The sequence below is a fragment of the Triturus cristatus genome, chromosome 6, assembly GCF_964204655.1.
Source record: "Triturus cristatus chromosome 6, aTriCri1.1, whole genome shotgun sequence".
Classification (NCBI taxonomy): domain Eukaryota; kingdom Metazoa; phylum Chordata; class Amphibia; order Caudata; family Salamandridae; genus Triturus; species Triturus cristatus.
In genome coordinates this window covers 1,240,652,101-1,240,675,316 of record NC_140589.1, presented here as the reverse complement: position 1 = coordinate 1,240,675,316, position 23,216 = coordinate 1,240,652,101, and the positions used below count along the sequence as shown (strand labels likewise).

Here is a 23,216-nt window from a genome sequence, read left to right as displayed (position 1 = left end):
TATATATATATATATATATATATATATATATATACACACACACACATGTATATACATACATACACTCACACTAGGCTATGTCAGTTGCTGGAAAATTACTTTTTTATTGCATGCATGAAGAACACCATGTTTTGACTAGACAGTTGAGTATTTTTCAAGGCAGATTCCATCTTAACAGTGAGGTGTAAATAAATTCTATTGCAAGAAAGTGAGAAAGGACATTCCATAAACAGTGAAAAAAGACTCCGAAACTCCAAAGCGTTAAATTAATGTCATCTGATGCCATAAAACATTTGTTCAGAACAATACAAGTAATTCCAGTATTTATTGTCACTATGGGCTCCCTTAATATGAACAAAGGGATTTGTTTTTTGTTAAATGGAACCAGGGAATGTAATACATTGTTTTCAGTAATCGGGGCACCTTGATTAATGAATTAAAGTTTGTCTTCTTTCACTTTTTTATTAAATAGGCCCTTTATATCTTTTGTTTGTAATATGTATATACAAGCTCCCCCCCCCCCCCCCCCCCCGAGGATTCAGAAAAACAATCCTGAGGTTTAAATCTTTTTTAAGGAATTGAGGATTCACCCTAAGTACAGGTCAAGGAAGAAAAAGAGTTGCAGTGCCATCTCTGTACAAAGTCCTTTTCAAGTCCATAGGTCTGCCATACATATGGTATTTTAAATCGACTTCCACTTCAGATGGGCTTTCTAATCTGTGTGCTTCATAAGAAAGACCATGGTAAAGAAAAAACACTTGCTTGACTGGAAACCAAGTATCTTTGCCACAAAACGTTACTGAGTCATACATTTTGTTTCAAATTCCTTTCAAAGATAATATTTTTTACACTGACATCTATATTCTAAAGGTCAGTATGGTAGTAAGGGGTGGTTCAAGATGCTGAAATACTTAACTGCCATGAAAAGGAATAAACATTTTCAAACTAAGTATCATTTGATGTGTAATTTACATTCTTCAATACCAACAAACATTTAACTTGTCTCCACACATGCTAAACTGCATACACTACTGCTTTAGTCTAAACAAAAATATCAGTTTTTACAAATAATCTGATTTGTCAGTGATCATCACACTTGATGGCAAAAGCGAGAGAATTGAACAATTACATTGTGCTTTCATAATGGATAGCACATCTTTACAGGATTGTGTATTTTGCACAGTAAGCCTTAAACCATCAGACTGCACAAAACGATAGACTCCCAGTCAAAGCAGAGCAGGGCCTGCACAGTTTTCTTTTACTTGGATAAACAAGGCAAACATAATTTAATGGACCTGATCAAAATATTTTCTCTACTGTGATAGGTTTCATTCTGTATAATCTTTACAGTTTCAATTAAGTGATGTTGTCAATTAAAAGAAAATTAAAAAATATTACCGTTCTTGACTTGTTTGCATTTTTGTTATGTGCTGCAAGATTGACTGGCTGTGGGTCAAGAAGTGAGCCCGGGAAAAGCTGAGCCAATTCTGCATTGATAAAAACAGAAACTGCCTCATTGGGTGGCGTAAGAGGTGGCGTCATAAACAGTGGTGTCGTTTTTGGAGTGGGAGGAATGACGTCAGAAGGATGAATAAAGAACCCTGGTACTGCCACTGGGTTGGAAGGCACAGAGTTGTGAACTGGACCAACTGCTGACGCTGCTGCAGCTGCTGCCGCTGTGGTCTGATGCAACTTGGCTTCCAGCTTAGCCTTCTGCAATAGGGAATAAAAGCAGTGAATGCCGTCAGATCCTATGTGTATCAGGACTAAGACAATGTCTCAAAATCACAATTTTAGATGTTACTGAATAAACATTAAATATTAATGACTTCTTAATGATTCACTGCTTTGGTCTTATTAGCTAGGAGCGTTATAATAGACTACCTGTTTTTTTAAGTGTTAAGTGTAAAACTGTTGAGGAGAACACCGTTAAACAATAGGTTGTTGTGAACAACTTATTTTTATATGTTGTAAGCAGCATGGGTTTATGAGGGAACCATTAGTGAAAAGCAGATAGGGAGCACCTAAACCATAGACATCTACTGTTAAATTTTGATGAAAAAGTGAAGACATACGTTGCTTTTATAAGTATGAATAAAATTAAATGGGATTTCATATAGCATAAATGGGGATAAACATCCAGTCCAAAAACAATCTGATCTGCCTCAAAAATTGTTTTGGTTCCTGTGGTCCATTGTCATGCATTGTTTGACCAAGTAATTGAAGAAAACAGCAAATTCTCAAAGTATACACCTGCTTCTGTTTGTCCACCTAATCTGCTCAGTACATTATTAGTAAACCTACTATCTTTTCTCTGGCCTGCATAAAGGAGGCCAAACTGTTCTTAGCTATTAAAAAACAAGTCATAAAGGTCATAATTTCTATTGAGGAATACAAAAAATCTAAATCTCACTTGGAACTGAGTCTCGGATTGTGAAGACTCCACACCATGTCTCATAAATCGACAAAGCAGTGATTCTTAACTCAAAATGAAGGTAACTAACCTGCGACTATAGCAAGAAATTTCAATGAGCAATAAGGCAAACATTACGTATCAGACGTATCTGAAACTTTACTCAATTTTCAACTAAAGTGAGGCATGCAATTTATAGCTCAGTCATCAAGCAATAAGTACGTCTGTCACCTAGACTGCATTAGTGCTTCTGCTTAGCTAGAAACGCATTTCATAACAAAGTGTTACTGAAGCTCCATCAAATCCATCTGCAAAAATAACAACTGATGGACAAAATGCAGAACAATGTCATACATTCACATAATTACAGAGATCTGGGCCTAAATCCATTGATTCTTTGCTCACCATGCCATTCCAGTTTGGTCCCAGCCATATGCAAACCAGTCTTGATCTGGCGCACAATGGGAACAGTCCAGCCCGAACTGCCAGGCCAGGTCCTCCTTGACTGGAAACAAGCATCCTAGGACCGGTTTCGGGCTTTCATCCCTCATCAGCCAGGATAGGCTTGGCAGTTCGGTCTGGACTGTTCCCATGAGGAACAGGGTCAAGACTGAGTTGCATATGGCTGGGTCTAAACCGGGGGTGAATATATGATTTATTCAGCATTCCATCCATCATTTGTTTGCGTACAATCAATTCTATCTGTACAATCTCTCTGTAATGAACTAGCTAGACAAGTTTCCCAAGTAGCAAAGTTTATCTTAACCTGCAGACGCCTTCCTATAACTAATTTGTTGAAACCACGGCAAACTACTTATGCGATGATCTGATGCTAGCCAACTTAAAAAAAAATTATTAACCAGCTGGCCAGTGCTGGTCCAGTGGGGTCTTTCTTCATTTGTTGATTTACATTATTTATGAATCATAGATTAGTTGATACAAAAATGGATAAAATGCAACTTTACACAACACTTCTAGGTATTTAGTGAAAACTGCATTCAAGAACATTTGAAATGTTATCTTTAGGCAAACACAAATCACAAGATCAAGACCCAGTGTTTTCTAGGTTTCTCTTCTTCTCCTACACACAACCCCCCAAAAACGTTTTAAAAAAAAGACGAGGCAGCGGTGAGACAGTTAGATATAGGTTTAACCTTCTAATGATAACACTTATTTAACTTGTGTTTCCCAACTACAGGGCAACAAAAGAGAAAACATTTTATATGACAGAACAGAAATTAAAAAAGGAGAACCTGGTGCACTACCTCCACTACTTGCTTGTTGGATGCAAAAAAAAGTAGTCCTTTTCTCTCTCTCTCAATGCTTATTTAAGAAATAAAGTGAGGAGAAAATGGCTGAGTGACTCCGAAGAAAAGGAAATCAAAGAGGTCAGCCATGTTAACACAATGACTGACGTGGTTCCTGTTTTTTTTAAATGCAGTTTTAAATGGAGTGAACCAGGCCCACGTAGGTACCAGAGTGCTGATAAGAAGATGCTGTTAGGAGTAACTTGAATACAGTCACTAAAACACATTTTACACTTCTAGCACACATTTAGAGAAGGGAACATTCAGAAAGTAGTGTATCTTGCAACTTATTGATACACTTAAAGATGGTGTAATGCATCATGTGTGAAATAAGTATCAGGCTGTAATTACTGGGTCCAGAGATGGAGCCTGCAAGCATGCAGAGGGTCTACTGTGGGAGTAGGAAAGAAAACATACGCCTTTGAGGAGTAATGAGCCTAAGAAGCTTAAGATTGGAGCTATGGCTCCATAAGCAAGTAGAAACAGGGATGCATGCATAAATGAGAGGAGCACCACATTCAGAATGCCAATTGTCTGTTTGATGTCACACCAAAGAAAGACAATGAGAGGACTGAAAGGCTAGGAACGATCAGAGTGTGACAGAGGGACGTAACTTTGTTAGCACAAGAGTTTCAAACTTTTCAAAATGTTGAAGTTGATATATAGGGGCAGGTATCCTGAGTGGAGTGAAAGAGATGGTATAGGAGCAAGCTAAGAAAGGTCAAGAAGGGAAGAGAAAGTAAGAAACTTAGCCAACTGCCATAGTGTTTATAGGGGTCAAATGAAAACGTAACTTTGGAAAATGAAGAGCAACATTCAGTAAGTACTTGAAGAGAAGCTTATGAGAATGCTGGAAGATAAGCCGTAAGCACTTCAATGGGAGTACAAGACAAAACAATTAGGACAGAGGAAAGCAAAAGGAGGTGACAGCAGTGAGATTATCTAAGTACTGGAGTAGAGTAAGAGAAGAAAACCATTAAGATATAAATGCAAGTGAGAGGCATCCTACTATGTGTTAAGACAGTAGATCCTAGGCAATGAATGCTCCAAAATGAATGTCTCACAAAAAAGGGTGTGACAGCATGTGGAGGAGAGCAAATAGTATGAAAGAAGGGTTAGGTTTAGATAAAGAAGACTACAGTCACAATGAAAACTTGCATGATTATGAGTAGTAGTATTATAACCAAGACCTTTTACACAAGGGCGTAACCAAACTGAATGACCAACCCTGAAGCCAACATTTATGGGATGAGGCTTACAAAAAAAAATGACCCAGCCATATAGCTTCCCTAAAAGTGACACTCAAAAGGACATGATGCTGAAGGAATATGTTACTTACCCTGAATGCATCTGTTTGTAGCTTGCAGTGCTGTATGTTCACATGCTCTGCATACTCCTGCCATTTAGTGTTGGGCTCATACATTGCAAGTTGTTTTGGTTCGAATAAGACTTCAAGTCACAAGAACTCCTCTCTTAGTATGGAATAAGCATGGGCACAGACTCTATTGTTAGATTGTTTTACACACAGCAGGACTGTGCAACTATGGAGTGTTGACCTATGGCACAGTAATGAACGTCCTCTAGGTCTTAATGAGAGCCCGTAATTCTTTCTATTCATTGAGGTCTTGTTTGTAGGTGTGGTATTTAGCAATCAATCTGGCTTCAGTCTGGAGCAATATAGTTTCAAAAGATCCACACCTTCTATTTGAAAGTGCTACAAAGAGGAAGGACCATTTCATAGGGGAGGATGTGGCACAGCAGCCAGAGACTCTGGGTCCGTGCAACATCCTGTGATTCTGGGAAAATCACTTTATCTCCCTGTACCTATCTATGGACAGCGCATGGATGCCTACTCAGGTGACAAGCCATGATACATACATTTACAAACTTTAAGGTCATTTATAGGTCACCCTGGAAAAAGTGAAGACACAAGTAAGCGGTGTGCCAGTGCTTTTAGTACCAGGAGTGATTCCCTTCATGTGTACCAGGTCCTTTTTAAGGAGTGTTTCACAAGTTTCCTGGGATATCCTTGTTCGATCCGTTTATTTAGAAGGATCTTGCCATTATGGAAGTAGTCTTCCTTGCGGCTGCAGTTTCTGCATATACACAGGAATTCCCCTTGAGGCAAATTATCCTTCAGGGACTTTGGGTGACTGCAATACTCTTCTCCAGTATAAAAGCAATCAGTTGGCTTGATGTATATGTTGGTGTAGATGTGACCATCATCTATAGATACCCACATATCCCAAAAATTCAGTTGAGTAGTACTGTGTGACATTGTAAAATGCAAGTTAACAGATCTGTTGTTTATACATTTTATAGAATTCAATCAAGCCTGCCGTTGAGCCTTGCCGAAAAAAGAAAATTATGTTGATATAACGGTGCCAGGACTTAATGCTTGTAAGGAACAACTCAGCCTCCTACTTAGTGCTCCACACTGAAGGCGAATACATAAGCCGCAGTCTTGTCTATTGGCTGCACCCATGCTTCACTTTATTTGGCCTATTTTTCTCTACTTTAAAGCTTTTCTGCATTTATTGTATAGGACGCATCACTTACCTAGACGCGATAGCAGAGATCTGCCGCTCAATACACTAGATGGAGCACTTGGTAAGTGACAGTGTTAGCATACATCTTGATATAGCGATTATTGGCGCTTGTGGCTATTCTGCCCCAGAACATGATAATTGGAGCACGACGTTCACCAATCATGAGTTGCGTAGGTGGTCTATTTTCCTTGCCTTCATTTTACACCAGTATGAATAATTTACTCTGTCACCATAGATGCCTGTGGTCTGTTCATTGCATTTTAAATTCACCTCACGGGTTCTGCATGATGGTGCCTTAGATAAAAGTTGTATGATTTACTTCCCAGCAAAGTATGTTAAAGTAAAACACACCAGCCCCTCCTTTTTTCCTCAAATATATTTTATTACCTGTGAAGTTCATTTGACTGATTGATCTCCTCTTGTTTTAAGCTGGGGTGACATTTGTTCCATATAGTCCTGAAGAGGCCGCAAATTACAAGGCTGAAATGCACCCACACATTTCCCAGGAAGTACGACAAACAGGAGGAAATACTATAGAATTTGAATTTTGTTGTAGGCCAGTGTCGAAATAATAGCTGTACAGTATATGATTTTGAGTATCTGGAGACGGCATTTTTTTTGTCACATTTAATAACTGCATATTGTCAATCACCGCTGTCCTTATGTTCACCTGCACATAAATGTTGTCCTCTGACATCTTTTCATTAATGTGTGGTGTTAATAAATTCATAATTTTGTTTGTAAAATAGGTTGGTTATGTGACGCAAGTAAATATTGTGATATGAACTGTTTTTCTGGTGGCAGTGGTCTTCTTGACTGTAGCACAGAAATGCCTCTTAAAATGATTGCACTCTGTCCAACTGCATATACAGGATTCACTCTTAAAGGGTCATTTCTGTCCCAATGAGGTTAAAAATAATAAGTTTACCTCTTTTTGAAATTGTTTATCCATCCTGCTAGAGCTACTTCCTATTTTTTTCTTTCATAGAGGCGTGGCCCAGGTTCTGGAGGGTTATAGGGGCTCCCCCTTCCTATTTGAACGCTGTCACTACCTGTCCCTTGATGGAGGGCAGAAAGGCTTTTATTACTAGCAAGATCACCCAGAGCTCCAGAAGGTTGATGTGGAGTCTGGATTCCGCCGGAGACTAGAAGCTTCTGATCTCCACCTCTTCCAGTTGTCTGCTCCATCCTAGGAGTGAGAGAACTGTCACCAGTGTCCGATCTGGTTGGTGAAGGGAGAGGGGCACACCACTGATCTATTTGCAGCTCATTACCCACAACTACAGATCTTTTGCAGTTCTCTCCGAAATCTGGATCATGTCGGCAAGATTTTCCTGATGCTGCGCCCACTGTAATTTAGGTCCCACTGCAGAGGCCGCATATGGAGGTGGGCATGCGTAACCATCAGAATGCAGGAGGCCATGAGGCTCAGCAGCCTCAGAGTCAGACTCACTGAAATCCAGAATAGAGGCTGAAACATCGGTATCATAGCCTGAATATCCTGGGCTCGCCACTCAGGAGTATACGCCTGTAACTGCACTGTGTCCAGAACAGCTCAGATGAATGGGAGCGTCTGACAGGGAGTCAGTGTGACTCCTGCGCGCTAAAAAGTAACCCCACAAATGCAGGAGGTCCGCGATAATCTGATTGTGGAAGAGGACACCCTAAGGCGAGCCCGCTTTCAACAGCCAGTCGTCGAGACAGGGGAAGACCGGCACCTCTGATGTCCACATATGAGCAGTAATCACTGCCATCACCTTGATGAATACCCGAGGGGGGCTGGTAAGGCCAAATGGGAACACAGCGAACTGAAAGTACTCATGGCCCACCGTGAACCACAGGTAACGCCTGTGGGCAGGAAAGATGGGAATGTGGAAGCATGTGTCCAGCATGTTCAACGGTACTATCCAGTCTTCCGAATCCAGAGCAGATGAGACATCAGCGAGCGTGAGCATTTTGAACTTCTTCTTGAGGAAGAAATTGAGAGAGAGCAGGTCTAGGATAAGACAAAGGCCTTCATCCTTCTTGGGCACCAGAAAGCAGTGAGAATAGCAACCACAACCTACTTCTGGCTTTGGCACCCTCTTTATGGCTCCCTTGGCCTAGAGAGATGACACTTCCTGGCGGAGCTAAGAAAGATCAAATAAATTAATAAATTATCAAAATCAGGGCAATTTGGGTGGTTGACTCTGGGAGTGAGCACCTCTTCATTTGGGAACTGTTCAGAGTGCGGTGACATATGCTATGTTCAAACTGTGCTATTAAAAAAAGGAGGAGAGAAAGATGGTCCTCCCTCAGCCTGTCACAAGCAGCTAGCATGGGTGGAGTAGTCGCGAAGTGGAGGGAGCAGCCCCTCTGGACAACCTGCAGATCCAATTAGTCCGGTGTTATAGACCACCAGTGGGGCATATGATGGCGGATCCTGGATCCCACTGGGTGCCCATGATGTAAAGGGGGCAGACCATAAGGGTATGGAGGCTGCAGTGGGGTAGGTTGACTTGCCCGACTTCTGGCCGCCTGACCCACGAGGTCTGGAAGTATTGCATTATCGGCCATGCAGGGGCTGGGAAAATTTGCTTGCCGCGGTGGCTGGGTGGGGGGGTATAGATGTGACTCGAAGCCCCTTCTGTGGCCACGAAAGGGGCGAAAGGCAGCTTTGTGGGTGGCGAGGGGCCATGGAATGGACAAAGGACCTAGTCGAAGAAATGCTGTCCTTAAAAATTCTCCAGCGCTGAATCTGCCAAGTCTCCGAACAGACGGGAGCCATCAGAGAGCCTGTCAATAAGCGTGCTTGGACATCCCCAGAAAAGCCAGTTGCTCACAGCGAGACAGGGCGCCATAAGGTCATCGTCGATGAAACCGCTCTGCCCAGTGAGTCAGTGGTACCAAGTCTGTAAGAAGCCGGCTTTTTATCTAGTGTACCAATGTAGGGGCACACCATGCAAAAAGTACAGGCGAGCCTTATTGGTTTACAGGGGCTTACTTTAATAATCCCAAGTGCTCTATTAGTGATAGTGAGGCCGAGCAGCTTACACTTATCAGAGGGGAGTGTTGAGCATTTGTTGCACATACAAAGTCAATTAATGAGACACACACTCAGAAATAAATTTAGGAAAAAAGCACAGATTTTAATATATCGTTTTAGACACCAAGATCATCGGAATCAGGTAAGTACATTGGGAGATGTAGTTTTGACAGTTAAACATTCAAATGTTTGAATAACGGTTTTCTGAGATATGAGCCTTGAACATGGTACTGTTATCGTACGGGAGAAACATACACTACATCCATACCCTTGCAAATGTTTCTGGAAGGTGACTTTAGGGACTTAAGGTGCTTTGGGGCTATGGTTCCAGAGACCGCTAGCAATTCGATTTTACGTGACCTGATGTGTCTGGGTGCAGAGGTGCTGGTCACGTTGGCAACCTCGAGAGCTACACATTCAATGGAAGGATATGTGCAAAAAGAAAGGCTGCAAGTTGGGACTTGGGGACAAGTACGGCAGGATCCAGGAAGGGGGGGGGGCTCAGCTCTTGAGCGTCTCTGGAGCAAGGGAACAGTCGGTTTACATGACCCTGGACTGTGGGGCCCCAGTGCAAAGGTGTTTGGCAGGCTGGCCGCTTGCGTTGGAGGCTCTCACAGTTCTTGGGTGGTTCTGGAGAGGGAAAGAAAACAAGATGGCAGGGCCACTCTTGGTGAAGACCCTTGATGGCAGGTCAGCTTTGGCAGTGGTGGTGTCTGGGCAGGACACTCAACAAGCCTTGGTTGCGACAAATGCTCCAGTACCCAGGGTATTGGTGTAGGAGGGCTTCTGGAGGGTCTAGCGTCACAAAACTTGTGGGAGAGATGGGGCTGACCTCTTGGAACCTACTCCTGGTAAGATGCTTCCTCCCTGGGCCCGATGTCCAGCAAAACAGACAACCAGGGAAGTGTCACTGGTGCCTGTATGCAAGGGGATGGGCTCATCGACCCCAAGGGAGATACTCTGTGGTAAGGAAGCACTGGGCAGTCCAAGACTTTTGGACGAGCTGGGTAAGTGCAATTGTCAAAGATCCAGCAGTAAGGCAGGTTTTGGCGTAATGTTCAGGGTAACTCTCAGTTCTCATGATTAATACTTTTCTTTGTTCTTCTTCTGTTCCCAGGAAGACCAATATGATTTCCTGGTGTCAGGGAGACCCCTAAATACTGCACTTAGCGCCATTTAGGGGAGTGTAGGTAGTAGCCAATGGACTGCTTACCCCTGGGGTGACTACATCCAGTCAATGAACACTTCCTGTGGAGAGTGTGCATAATCCTGACCTAAAGTTCCTAGTTTTCCCAAATCCAAAATTATGAAACCCTTTCCTGGCTGTCCTCTTCAGGTGGCCCACCTAAGGTGTACGCCTAGCCTGAAAGTCCAACACGCCTACTGACAATCTAATTTCCCACCTGCTCTGGTGCCAAATTGGGACCAGGGTAGGTGGCGGTGTTCCCTATGTCTGGGGGGAAGCTACTGTCACATATTATAGGCGGAAGAGGCTTTGAGGTCTCTGGCCTTTGTCACATGGTTATGATAGGCACAGTTAGAAACACCATCATTTCACATGCTCAAACTTCTTAAGTTGCCTTCTTTCTTACACAATGACTTTTGACATACATTAACATGCATGTCTGCAGGATAATATTCTCTGAAACTGCGCTGCTTACATTTCCACTTCGTAGAGACACGATCACAACACCTAGAAGACTGGTACGTTTTCAGGGGGCAGCTCTAAGTTGCCCCCTGGGTGCATGTCACAATAAGTCTAATACTGGTATCAGTATAGATATATTGAGACAAAGCTTTTGATACCAAACACCATTATTTTTAGTGAAGCCATTATGTCACTGGGTAACTGGTAATGACCAGTGCCCAGGACATACATTAAGACTGTTTCCTGTTCACTTGCATTTCTAAGCAATGAAACTAGGCATTACAGGGACACATCTGCTCATGTATATGTGCCCTCACATGAAATGCAATGCACCTTGCATTAGTGCTCTAACGCCTCCTGTAGTGGAGGCTACAAATACAGGCAGTGTACCGGGGCATGGCACACAGGGAGTGCACCGTGTCGTGTTTTCAGAATGGTTTGCACCATTTCACACATCCTGCAATGGCAGTCTCCCTCCAGTTTTTGTGTGGGTCTCTTTGAGTGACATAATGCATGCAGCAGCCCATAGGGACCCGCTTTAGTACCCATTCACTGGGTACCAGGAACATACAAGGGTACTAAAGGCCTTGTGGATTGGAGTAAAACTGAGCATGTTGCAGTTATTAGTGAAAGAGCACTGGGGCTGGTTTAGCAGGAAAGCAGTGCACACTCAATCAAGTAAGCAAACAACATATGCAGTTCCTAAGGAGAAGAGCAGAAAAATGGGAAAGGTTAGGCAGGTCTACTACCCTGACACTATGGTGGAGACACGGTGTCTCCCATTTTGGGAAATAGGGCCTCCCACACCCGGCTGGGTGTCATGCTTCATCATAGGGCATGCTCCTTGTCAGGCCGGCACTACAATGCCCGACGGGACCCTTTGAGGGGCCTTGTGGTGTAGATGCAAGTGAAAAATATTCAACAATGGTGTGGGGAGGGTTTAAAAGGGTGGTACAGTAGTGCTCCAAATTCAGTTTATTCAGAGAGCCCACTGTTCCCAGTGAAAACGGAAAGTGTGGGCCACCTCTGGGATGATGTCCAGTAGTGGCTACGAGTTGAAGGTTGACATGTTTCTTGCCTAGTGCGTCGTGGAATCATGTGGCAATTCTTCAGGACCAATATATGTATACTATATGGATTCTTTGAAATGATATTATGAATAATCTGGGGATAAAAGTAAATCGCACTAAATCATTTATAATGAAATGCGGACCCAAAAAATCCAAAACGAGGACATTTTTATTGGGGGGGGTGAAGAAATTAAGAAAGTCACGTATTTGACTTATCTTGGGGTACCATTTGATGTAGGTTTTAATTGGAAACATGCTTTAAATATCAGAACCATGCAATATCAGAAATCGATTGATCCAGTCTTCAGATTTGCTTAAAGACTTGGTCACAAGCCAACTAAAGAGATTTCATGTATTTATAAGAGTAAAAGCCCTTCATTGGCAGCTAAAGAGATTTCATGTAATTATAATAGTAAAAGCCTTTCATTGGTAACTTTTTGGGCTGGGGTTTGGGGATACGTAAATTGAAAATCACTTCAAATAATAGAAAACAAGTTTTTAAAAAGACTTCTCTCAGTGCTCTCTGTTTCTTTTTGTCATGAGGAAGTCGGCCTCAGTTTCTTTTTTTTTTTTAGAGATCTTATTGGTTGAGGCAGTTCCAGAAGGCTACACTCTAGTGAGGATGGATAGAGTGGGTCGTATGGGGGGAGGGATAGGTATCCTTTATAGGGACCACCTGTCCTGCCATATCACTCCCTTAGAGGACTTTCAAGATTCATTTCAGGCTCTTCAGTTCTCCATAAATGGATCATACGGAGTGCCGTTTAAGGGCTTTCTCATTTATAGACCCCCGGGGACTAAAATTGATTTTGGCCATCAAGTGCTCAACATTTTAGAGTCACATTTTGGCTGTGACCACTTCACTGTTCTTGGGGATGTAAATTTCCATTTAGAAAACCTGGAGTCAACTGAAACTCTATCCCTACTGGATATCTTCTCTGGGTGTGGGTTGACACAGTTAGTTAAAGGTCCTACCCATAAGGCTGGTCATACGCTTGATGGGGTATTTTCCAATGACACTCGGTTGGCTACTGAGATGCCCTTCCCTCTCTCATGGTCTGACCACTATGCGATCCCTTTGGTTTTAACGACTGCCTTGGTCAGCAGTAAGGGAAACGAGTCTAGTAAGATGGAACCGAGACGTAATTTAAAAAATCTAACTAACAATGTGCTCGCCCCCAGACTATCGGGGCTACTGATTTCCCCAGGGGAGGATGTAACCTCTGCAGTAGAGAGGTTGGAGAACGGTATTAAAACAGCTCTTGATGAACTGGCACCGGCTACATTGCGCTATTCCGCTAGAAAAAGCCCCTCGGCCCCATGGTTCTCTGAATCATTAAGACTTCTCAGGCAGGGTCTACGGAGACAGGAACGTCTCTGGAGGACTAGCTGGGATTTGCGTGAGAGGGATAGTCATAAAATCCTTCTAAAGAAATATAAGAAGGATGTAATAAGAACTAAACCGAGTATTTCACCTCTCTTACTTCCTCTCTCTCCTCACCGAAAGACCTTTTTAATATCGTAGACACGCTTATCTCATTAAAGACGCCTGACCCGGTGGTCAGTTCACAGCAGCTCTGTAATGATATTGCACAATTCTTTAATTCTAAGATTGTGGATATACATTCAGCATTAGAGCTTCAAAAGGTAACCCTATCTACCTCTTTATGCACTCCTGTCACTCTGTCACTACTACCAGAGGAGGTGTCGCCAGGGTGTTTGTCCAGTTTTCCATCCCTCTCCTTACTGGAACTCGAAGTTCTCCTGTCTAAGATTAGGTCGGGGTCCCCTCTAGACCCCTGCCCTTTGAAACTTTTGAAACAATGTAAGGATTGTTTCTTGCCTCCCTTATTGGGTATTATGAACAGGGCAATGAAGGACGGGATTTTCCCCTCTCAATGGAAGAAAGCGGTGGTTAAACCCCTGCTAAAAAAATCTACACTAGATCCAGGTGTTCTTAAAAACTTCCGCCCCATTTCGCTGCTCCCAGCTCCTGCCAAGATGCTGGAAATTCATCTTAACCAGCATCTTGCAGACTTTCTGGAAACCTTTGATCGGTTAGACCACTCGCAGCATGGATTTAGGAGAGAGCACAGTACCGAATCTGCCCTTACTATTGTGCTTGACAACATCCGCACCAGAGTAGATAAGGGTCAGACTACTCTCCTTATCCTGCTGGACCTTTCGGCTGCGTTTGATACACTATCTCCCTCAGTCCTAACATCTAGGCTGAGAGAGATAGGGGTGGAGGGGCCCGCACTTAGTTTGCTGGCCTCTTTCCTGAACCAGAGGGAACAGAGAGTAAAGCTGGGGGAGTTTTTGTCTCCATCCCTTCCTGTGCATTGTGGGGTCCCTCAGGGGTCGGCATTAAGTCCGACCCTCTTTAACATCTATGTGACCCCACTTGCCAGGCTTATTAGATCTTTTGGGATGGAGGTAATCTCCTATACCGACGACACACAGATATTGCTGTCTTTCGCCCAACCTGCCCTCTCTGCTTCCTCCAATTTTAGGAATTGTATGAAGGCAGTCGCTCAATGGATGATCTGTAATTCATTGAAGCTTAATGGGGAAAAGACAGAGATTCTGGTGTTTGGTGGAAAGGAGGATATTTGGTCGGCGGACTGGTGGCCCTCCTCGATGGGTGTGTGTCCGACACCGACGACCCTGGCTAAAAATCTAGGAGTCTTGATTGACCCCCTCCTGGGGATGGACCAACAAGTAAAGAGGACCATCTCCACTTGTAGGGGCCTTATAAACATCCTACGGAAGATCAGACACTATCTGTCCCTTCAAGCTAGGAAACAAATTGTCTTGGCATTGATAGGCTCCAGACTTGATTATTGTATTGCTCTTTATTTAGGCATTAACAAGGGCCTGTTAATGCGACTTCAAATGGTGCAGAATGCCGCTGCCAAGCTTGTATTGGACTTGCCTAAACGGGCCTCTGCTCAGGCTGCCAGAAAGACCTTACACTGGCTTCCAATTGAGGCCAGGATTTCCTTTAAGTCCTTGTCTCTGATCTACAGGGCTTTGGCCACCAATAGGTCTGGAGGCTTAATGGACCTGTTGGTCCCTTATACACCTTCCAGAACCCTCCGGTCTGCCAATAAATCCCTGCTATCAGTCCCCCGGATCCGTAAAGCTAAGTGGGGCGGCAGAGCTTTTTCAACTCTGGCCCCTAAGTTGTGGAATATTCTGCCTTTGGAAATCAAAACTCTTCCCTCCATGTAGGTTTTTAGGAAGGCTTAAGACGTGGCTATTTGCCAATGCCTACTCTTAGATTTGATTCTGCCATTTTATGAATTTTTTTTTTTTTTTGATTAGGCGCCTTGATGCCTTCGGGCTTAGTTGCGCGATTATAAATTTCTTTTCATTCATTCATTCATTGCACTACAACCACCGTTGGTCTGGAAAAAACTTGGAATGAAGAATCCAGAGGCCACCCTTCATAGGACAATACTGACGGATTGTATGAAGATGGATAACAGCTTAGATATACCCTGGTTAAGGTATGTCAAAATGAGTTTTGTTAAGATGGGTGTCACAGAATATTATACAAACATCAGCACCCTAAAAAATGTATCATCTGCCACTATTAAGTCATTTTTTTTTTATAAATCAAAGTCATGAGCGGGCAGGCCCTATATGTAATTTCCCTGTTTACCCATAGCCTCTCCGGTAAAAAGAGAAACCACCCTTCATTTGCAAATTTATCTAAATGAATGGTGGAAATGTTTGTTTACAAGGTTACGTCTTAAAACTATACATTTTTTAATTGCTTTCCCTAGTCAAGGCTCATGGTTTTCATCACTCCCTGTCTGTCCCTGTGACAGTTGCTCATGCCAAAGCACTACGCACTTTATCTTATTCTGTGGATTTTATACTCCCCAGAGGAAGTAGTTCATTCGCCCATTATTACTTGCAGCAGGGATTAGAAATTATCAATCATCAATGGAATACTTACTTTCTTTAGGAACAAATGAGATCATATATTGCACTTTAAATTATCTTTTTACTGTTTTTAAGACTCCGTAAATATTAGATATTTTTTATAACCTGTAAAATGTTTGTGTCTGTGGATTTGCTGTTTCTTAAATGGAATAATGTATGTGCAATCTTTTATGGCTCTTTTAGAGTCTAATAAAGTATTCTTGATGACGATGATGATGTATACTATCTACGCAGTGGTTGGTGCACTACTAGTATCATCTGTGAACCAAGCAACCAAAAGGAACCTAACAATGAGGCACCTTTTGTTTCTAGACCAACCTAGAGTAAATAGCAAGATACATAACTTTACAACAATGTAAAAAATAGGTTTGCATATTAGTAATTAGCGATAGCCTTCTCGTGATTTCATGCTCAAATAAGTGTGCAAGAAACTTCAGTGGTTTTTATAGTGAATTAAAAACAAAGGGCGCAGTGGCACATGTGAAGCACAACCATCGGTAGAACTAAAAGTGGTGGTAAAGCAACCACCGTGATATGTATGTAGCAGGAACACTCACCCAATTAGGACAAATACCTGGCTCCTTCGAACCATTGGCGGAGGCAAATGCTATAATTAATAGCATCCTTGTAAGGGTAGAGCAAAGGGAAAATAAAAGAGTCTTGGTTATTAAAAGATAACCAAGGGTCTCGCAGTGAGGGAGAGACATCCCGGAGTGTTTACATGCCATCGAGGAAATAAGCAGCGTCCTGATAAAACGTAAAACAAATACTCACAGTTCATCAGTGACTGACTGGCCAGAGACCTACCCAGTCCTCCGCCAGAACGGAAGTGAGGAGGAACGGGCGAAGAACCATGATAAATACCAGCTGAGAAGCGCGAGGGTCACGGCGCCCGGAAGGCGTCATGTGACGCGGGGCTGGCACTGCGAGCATGAGGTTCCCAAGTCTACCAGAGTAGGCAGGCGCCATGTTGGGTGAGTGGGGGTGGCGGATTGATGACCATCAGTGGGAGAATATCCCAGTGCCCGGGCGTAGTCATGTGATGCGGGGCAGGGCACTGCAAGCGTGAGGCTCCCATGGCTACAGGAATAGACAGTGAGCGCCATGTTGGGTAAGGGGAATGGCCTAATTAGAGCCATCAGTAGGAAAACATTCTGTGCCTGAGGGGAGGTGGACAGGTAAATGTCCGGCACGCTAATGTAATAGACATATCAAGAAGACATGCGAGATGCACACAAAAAAAACTTAAAACTATTTTTTCAAATTCCACATGCGTGAGGGCAGACAAGAGACATTGGGAATCCTGTGGGCACTTGGAACGATAAGGTTGCCACAGGTCCCACAGTGCATAGTATATTAAAAATATTACAAATAGCCCGGACAGTGGAAGGCATCCTATAAAGACCCCAGGCTGGGGGGTGGGGGTTTCAAACCAGGTAAATAGGGCATGTGGCTGGATACTGTATGGAGCCAAATAGTATAGGGGGCTGCATTAAGGAGGAAGAAGGAAGATCCAGCGTTCTATTTTGAAAAGGTCTTGTTTGCACAGGTGTGGATGTACCTCGAAAATGGTCCATTTTAGGCTATCAGGCGCGTGGCCTTTTTATTCAAAATTTGAGTAGAGTTTAGTGTGGCACTTGTGGCATCGGGTATTACTTCAATGTTCCATTATTCTTGTCTTGGCCATCCTAGTGTTCATGCCTATATAGCATAGGATGCAGGGGCAAGTCAAGGTGTAAATGTAATTGCTCGTGTTGCAATTTGAATGTCTCTTTCGTACCCATTTAAATGTGGAGGTTAAGTGCAACTTTTATGTAGAATCTGTGAGATTGCACACTGTACATGAACCACAGGGAAAATGGCCCGTCAAAGGGGTGGAGGCCCCATAGTGGGCGTTGGTCTGTCAGGGTGCTTGGTCATGGTCTGAACAAGGATATCCCTGGGGTTCCTGGTATGTTTGAACAAGAACCTCGGTGGTTGAAAGGTAGGTTCACCTGTTTGAAGGATACCCCAGTGTTTCATTATGATCTTTTTGATTCTGCTTGAGTTGGGAGTAAAGATAGTGACACGTGTCTAGAGTGTTGGTAATGTTTGTGTTGTGATCTAATAGTGTCTCTATTGTTATTCTGGGCTCGCTTTCTGGCGTTGTTAATGTGATGTGTGGGGTAGTCTCGTAGCCTCTTTGTTAGTCAGTTGGTCAGCTTCGGTGTTATAATCTTGGACAGTGCTGCCGTTTTGTCATAAGAACTGCCCGAATGGAAGGTTTTCTCTCTGGGGGCTTGTATGCTGGACCTTCAAGCGCCCTCAGGAGCTTGAGGGAATGCTGCCTCACAGCCTTCAGGTTCATGGCCCGGCTATCAATGCAGGTCTTAAAGTCGCAGTCGCGCTCGAGGCACCAAAGCAAACAAGATGGAGGTCCGTAACCGACATCGGGCGGTGACAGGCGCTTCAGGGCTTGAAACCGACCTTCCTAGAGGACATTCTTGCCACATCAGAACAAAAACAAACTCTCAACAAAAGTAAAAAAAAAAAAAAAAGGTCTGTTCAAAATTGACTGAAGGGGTAGCGCTCTCCGGATATACACTGACTGGCGCAGAAAGAAAAGAACAACATCAGTATGCTGGGGTGGTGCCCATAAAGACACCCGTGCGAACCAGATTTACACCACCTACAAGTGTGGAAGGGTACTACTCACGAAAAAAATTCTGGAACTAGTCTGACGCTTGGGGATACTTCTAAGGGAAGGAATCTGCAGCTAGAAATCTCAATCAGATATTAAAAACAATGCAAATATTTATCAAACTGAGAGAATGTAATGCCCTGAAAGATATATTTTCCTGACTAGAAACTCTCCCTTATGCCTGAGCTGAGATGTTAAGGCATCAATGGCATATCCTGCATCAGTTCTCTACAGTGGCAAAATGTCAAACATTACCTGGGTGCTATAAACTAGTAAAGAAATGGATTACACAGGGAAGAAAAAAGAAAAATAGTTAGAGAGATTAAACATATCTGTCCAAGAGGTATGCAGTCCTCCTGTTGGCCAATGAGGGAGAATGTGCAATGAGCACTGAGTGGGAGGTAGAATTTGAATTCCTCTTGGAAGATGTGTGTTTTTATTTCTAGCCAACCTTTACATAAAGAGCTTAAAACTACATTTAAACAACACAATACTACTATTGTCATTTTCAGCTAGATTTCTCCACTGACATGATCTAAATAAATCAGTATCTAATGGGTTCTTATAGATGTTCCATGACTCAAGCCTCTCTTAACCCTAGGACTGCTACTTGTGAAGCTCTTTCAGTTTGTTGTGGTTAGTTAAGCTGCATGCTAAACCTGGTCATCAATAGGAACTTGGAGGTAAGCCTTCCTCAGATTATTCTTTGCTTAGAAAATACTATCTTACTAATAGTGACGCCTTTCTCAACTTTTAGTACATTCTTGCAACTAGGAAGCAAATAATGAGAAACTGAATCTCAGATAAGCCATCTCTTTCCCTGTGAAAGAAAGAGGTTGTCAGTCTGATTCAATTAGATCATCAAATCATGGAAGGGCCCAGGCATGAAGTGAAATGATGTTAATGTTGAGGGGTTTTGGGGACCCATTTTGAGAACGCTTAGGGCTATTAACAAGCAGCATAAATGGAGTTGAAATAGTCATGATCTCTATTCTGTTCCAGGGGAATCTAGTACATATAACATAAATGAAAATATTCTATTTCTATTCTAAAAGACAACTCCCCATGATTGAAAATGTTCTAGTTCAAGATTGGATCACCTCGGTTGACAAATTGGCCCTGGCTAATAAAGCTGGTTGCCTGAATGCGAATTGTCAGGTATGAGGGTATTTTAAACAAGCATTTGCAATGCAATAGGTCTCGCATTCATGCGAGTTTGAGCTATTGGCATTAGGTTTTGGGTTTTTAAACATAAATAAAAGGCATTCTCACTAACAATATTAATAGCTTAAGCTGTCACAAATGCAAGACCTATTGCATTGCAATAAAGGGCCTTCCCGACCGCTTGTTAGATTGTAAATATCAGAGGAAGAGACCAGCCTGCGACATCTTCAAAGTAGTAATAAATAGTGCAGTGAAGAAGCTGTGTAAGTGTTGTAAATTACACAGACACAAAGTGTGAAGTGAGAGTTACATATGAACCGAGCTATAAACACTAACACAGTGCTCCAACACCTTTCACCTTTCGCTCTGTGATTACACTGTCACGGCTCAGGCGGAAGAGCGGGGGGGGGGGGGCTAAGTTCCAGCCCTCTCCATGATTTGAGTGTACAGTGTGGCATTGCGTAATGTCATTGCTATCTTTGGCCTAATAAAAAACACTCCAGATGTAGTATGGCCCTGGCTTCACCTCCTACTGCAGAACAGGCTGTGCTTTATGGCAAGCATGGAGAGAGAGAGGGAGGGAGGGAGGGATGGTCTTGGCTGCAGCTGGCTGTTAAACCAGCTAGCTCTACGGTGCCACTACCACCCATCTGTATTCTACAGTGGTGTATGTAGTTTCTGGCAATGACTGAATATGACCACCCTGATCCTTCGATCGTGGAAACAATAAGGTATCGTGGAAACAATAAGGTATTTTTCGCTCAGTCACTCTGGTTTGCTTTTCTCAGAATATATAGAATAACTATTGGAACGGTTGCAATAATTATTTATTGGTCAAGTGTCAGTCTAGTATGAAATGTGTTAGCTGAGACAATCAAAAGACAGGAGCAGACAAATATAATCGATAGTACCATTATCGTAAACAGCAGATACATTTCTACCATAGTGCTAATGAGATGAATAAAAACATATAAAACAACAGCATTGGCGTACTCCTTCGATGCGCAGCCTACCTAACAGTGCCTAGCCTAGAGGTGTAGGTGAAGCGTTTAAGTGCTACGATATGTTCTAATGTAACCCAATGTAGCCAAGAATTCCCCTCAACGCAGAGATGGGGTCCTTCATTCAGAACCTGATGGTTCTGAATGAAGGACCCCATCTCTGCGTCGGGGATGGCACCCCGCAAGGGATGTCAGGTCTCTGACTGTTGAAGGATCAGCCTGCAGATTCTCGGTCCAGCTCGGAAGGAAATCTCCTCTGTTCTCCCAAGGGGGAGTGAGGGTCTTGTATACTAAAGTGGTCACTCCAGGGTTTTTCCAGAATCCATATGTTTTGAAAACATTCGCTAAACCCCTGCTAATCCTTTTCTAACTAATATGATTATGCACAGCTTGCTGTTGGCCATGTATGAAAAAGAAATGTGGACCCTTGTACAGAATAAGATATGGTACCAAGAGCCTGGTTGTCGAAAAGACAGAAGTAAGCTACTAGGTAAAAGGTCACCTATGTAAGACCAATATGTCGTGTGGATGGGACAAAATGTATGTAATCCATGATGGAACTAACCTTAAGGACATGACACTGGTATTGGTGGTGGTATTAGTGGTGGTGGTATTGGAAATGGTGATATTGTGTTGGTGCAGGTGGCGGTATTGTTATTGGTGGTATTAGTGGTGGTATTGGTGGTGGTGGTATTGGCGGTGGTGGTATTGGGGTTGGTATTGGGGTTATTGTATTGGTGGTGGCGGTATTGGTGGTGGTATTGGTGGTGGTTGTATTGGTGTAGGTATTGGTGGTGGTAGTAGTTGTATTGGTGGTGGTGGTATTGGTAGTGGTTGTGGTATTGGTGGTGGGGTATTGGTGGTGGTATAGATCGTGGTGGTGGTGGTGTTGGTGGCGATGGTACTGGTGGTGGTATTGGTGGCGTTGGTACTGGTAGTGTTGGTATTGGTAGTGTTGGTGGTATTGGCATTGGTGGTGGTATTGGTGGTGGTATTGGTGGTAGTAGTATTGGTGGTGTAGGTGGTAGTGGTGTTGGAGTTGGTGGTGGTATCGGTGGGGCGATTGCTAGTACTGGTGGTGGTATTGGTGGTGGAGGGGGTAGTGGTGGTGGTTGTATTGGTGGTAGTGGTATTGGTGGTGGAGGTGGTATTGGTGGTGGAGGTGGTATTGGTGGTGGAGGTGGTATTGGTAGAGGTATTAGTAGTGGTGGTGGTATTGGTGGTGGGGGTATTGGTGGTGGTGGTGTTGGTGGTGGTGGTGTTGGTGGTGGTGGTGGTATTGGTGGTGGCATTGGTATTGGTGGTGGTACTGGTGGTGGTGGAATTGGTGGTGATGGTATTGGTGGTGGTATTGGTGGCATTGGCAGTGGGGGTATTGGTGGTGGTGGTATTGGTGGTTGCGGTGGTATTGGTGGTGGTAGTGGTGGTTGTGGTATTGGAGGTGGTGGTATTGGTGATAGTGGTGTTGGTATTGGTGATAGTGAAGTTGGTATCATGGCAGTGGTGGTGCAGGTGGTGGTGGTGGTATTGGTGGTGGTATTGGGGATATTGTTGGTGGTGGTATTGTTATTGGTGGTATTGCTGGCAGTGGTGGTGGAGGAGGTGGTGGTGGTATTGGGTATATTGGTGGTGGTGGTATTGGTATTGGTGGTATTGGTGGTGGTGGTATTGGTATTGATGGTGGTATTGGTGGAGGCGGTATTGGTGGTGGTATTGGTAGTGGTGAGACTGGTGGTATTGGTGGTATTGATGGTACTGGTGGTTTTGGTGGTGGTGGTAGTGGTGGTGGTAGTAGTGGGGGTGGTTGTGGTGGTACTGGTGGTGATATTGGAGGTGGTGGGGGGATTTGTGGGATTGGAGGTGGTGGTATTGGTAGTGGTATTGGTGGTGGTGGTATTGGTGGTTGCGGTGGTATTGGTGGTGGTAGTGGTGGTTGTGGTATTGGAGGTGGTGGTATTGGTGATAGTGGTGTTGGTGATAGTGGTGTTGGTATTGGTGATAGTGAAGTTGGTATCATGGCAGTGGAGGTGGTGGTGGTGGTGGTGGTGGTGGTGGTATTGGGGATATTGTTGGTGGTGGTATTGTTATTGGTGGTATTGCTGGCAGTGGTGGTGGAGGAGGTGGTGGTGGTATTGGGTATATTGGTAGTGGTGGTATTGTTATTGGTGGTATTGGTGGTGGTGGTATTGGTATTGATGGTGGTATTGGTGGAGGCAGTATTGGTGGTGGTATTGGTAGTGGTGAGACTGGTGGTATTGGTGGTATTGATGGTACTGGTGGTTTTGGTGGTGGTGGTAGTGGTGGTGGTAGTAGTGGGGGTGGTTGTGGTGGTACTGGTGGTGATAATGGAGGTGGTGGGGGGATTTGTGGGATTGGAGGTAGTGGTATTGGTAGTGGTAGTGGTA

The 23,216-nt window shown here is 43.6% G+C and overlaps 1 protein-coding gene across 1 annotated transcript in view; it reads right to left on the bottom strand.

The window, feature by feature from the left end:
* The window catches only part of BIRC6 (baculoviral IAP repeat containing 6), a 1,973,616-nt gene that overhangs the window by 1,386,706 nt on the left and 563,694 nt on the right, over positions 1-23,216 (bottom strand). Inside the window, exon 25 of the mRNA XM_085609819.1 lies at positions 1,399-1,713. Within this exon, the coding sequence (XP_085465945.1) occupies positions 1,399-1,713 (315 nt within the window). The remainder of the gene's footprint in view (positions 1-1,398; positions 1,714-23,216) is intronic.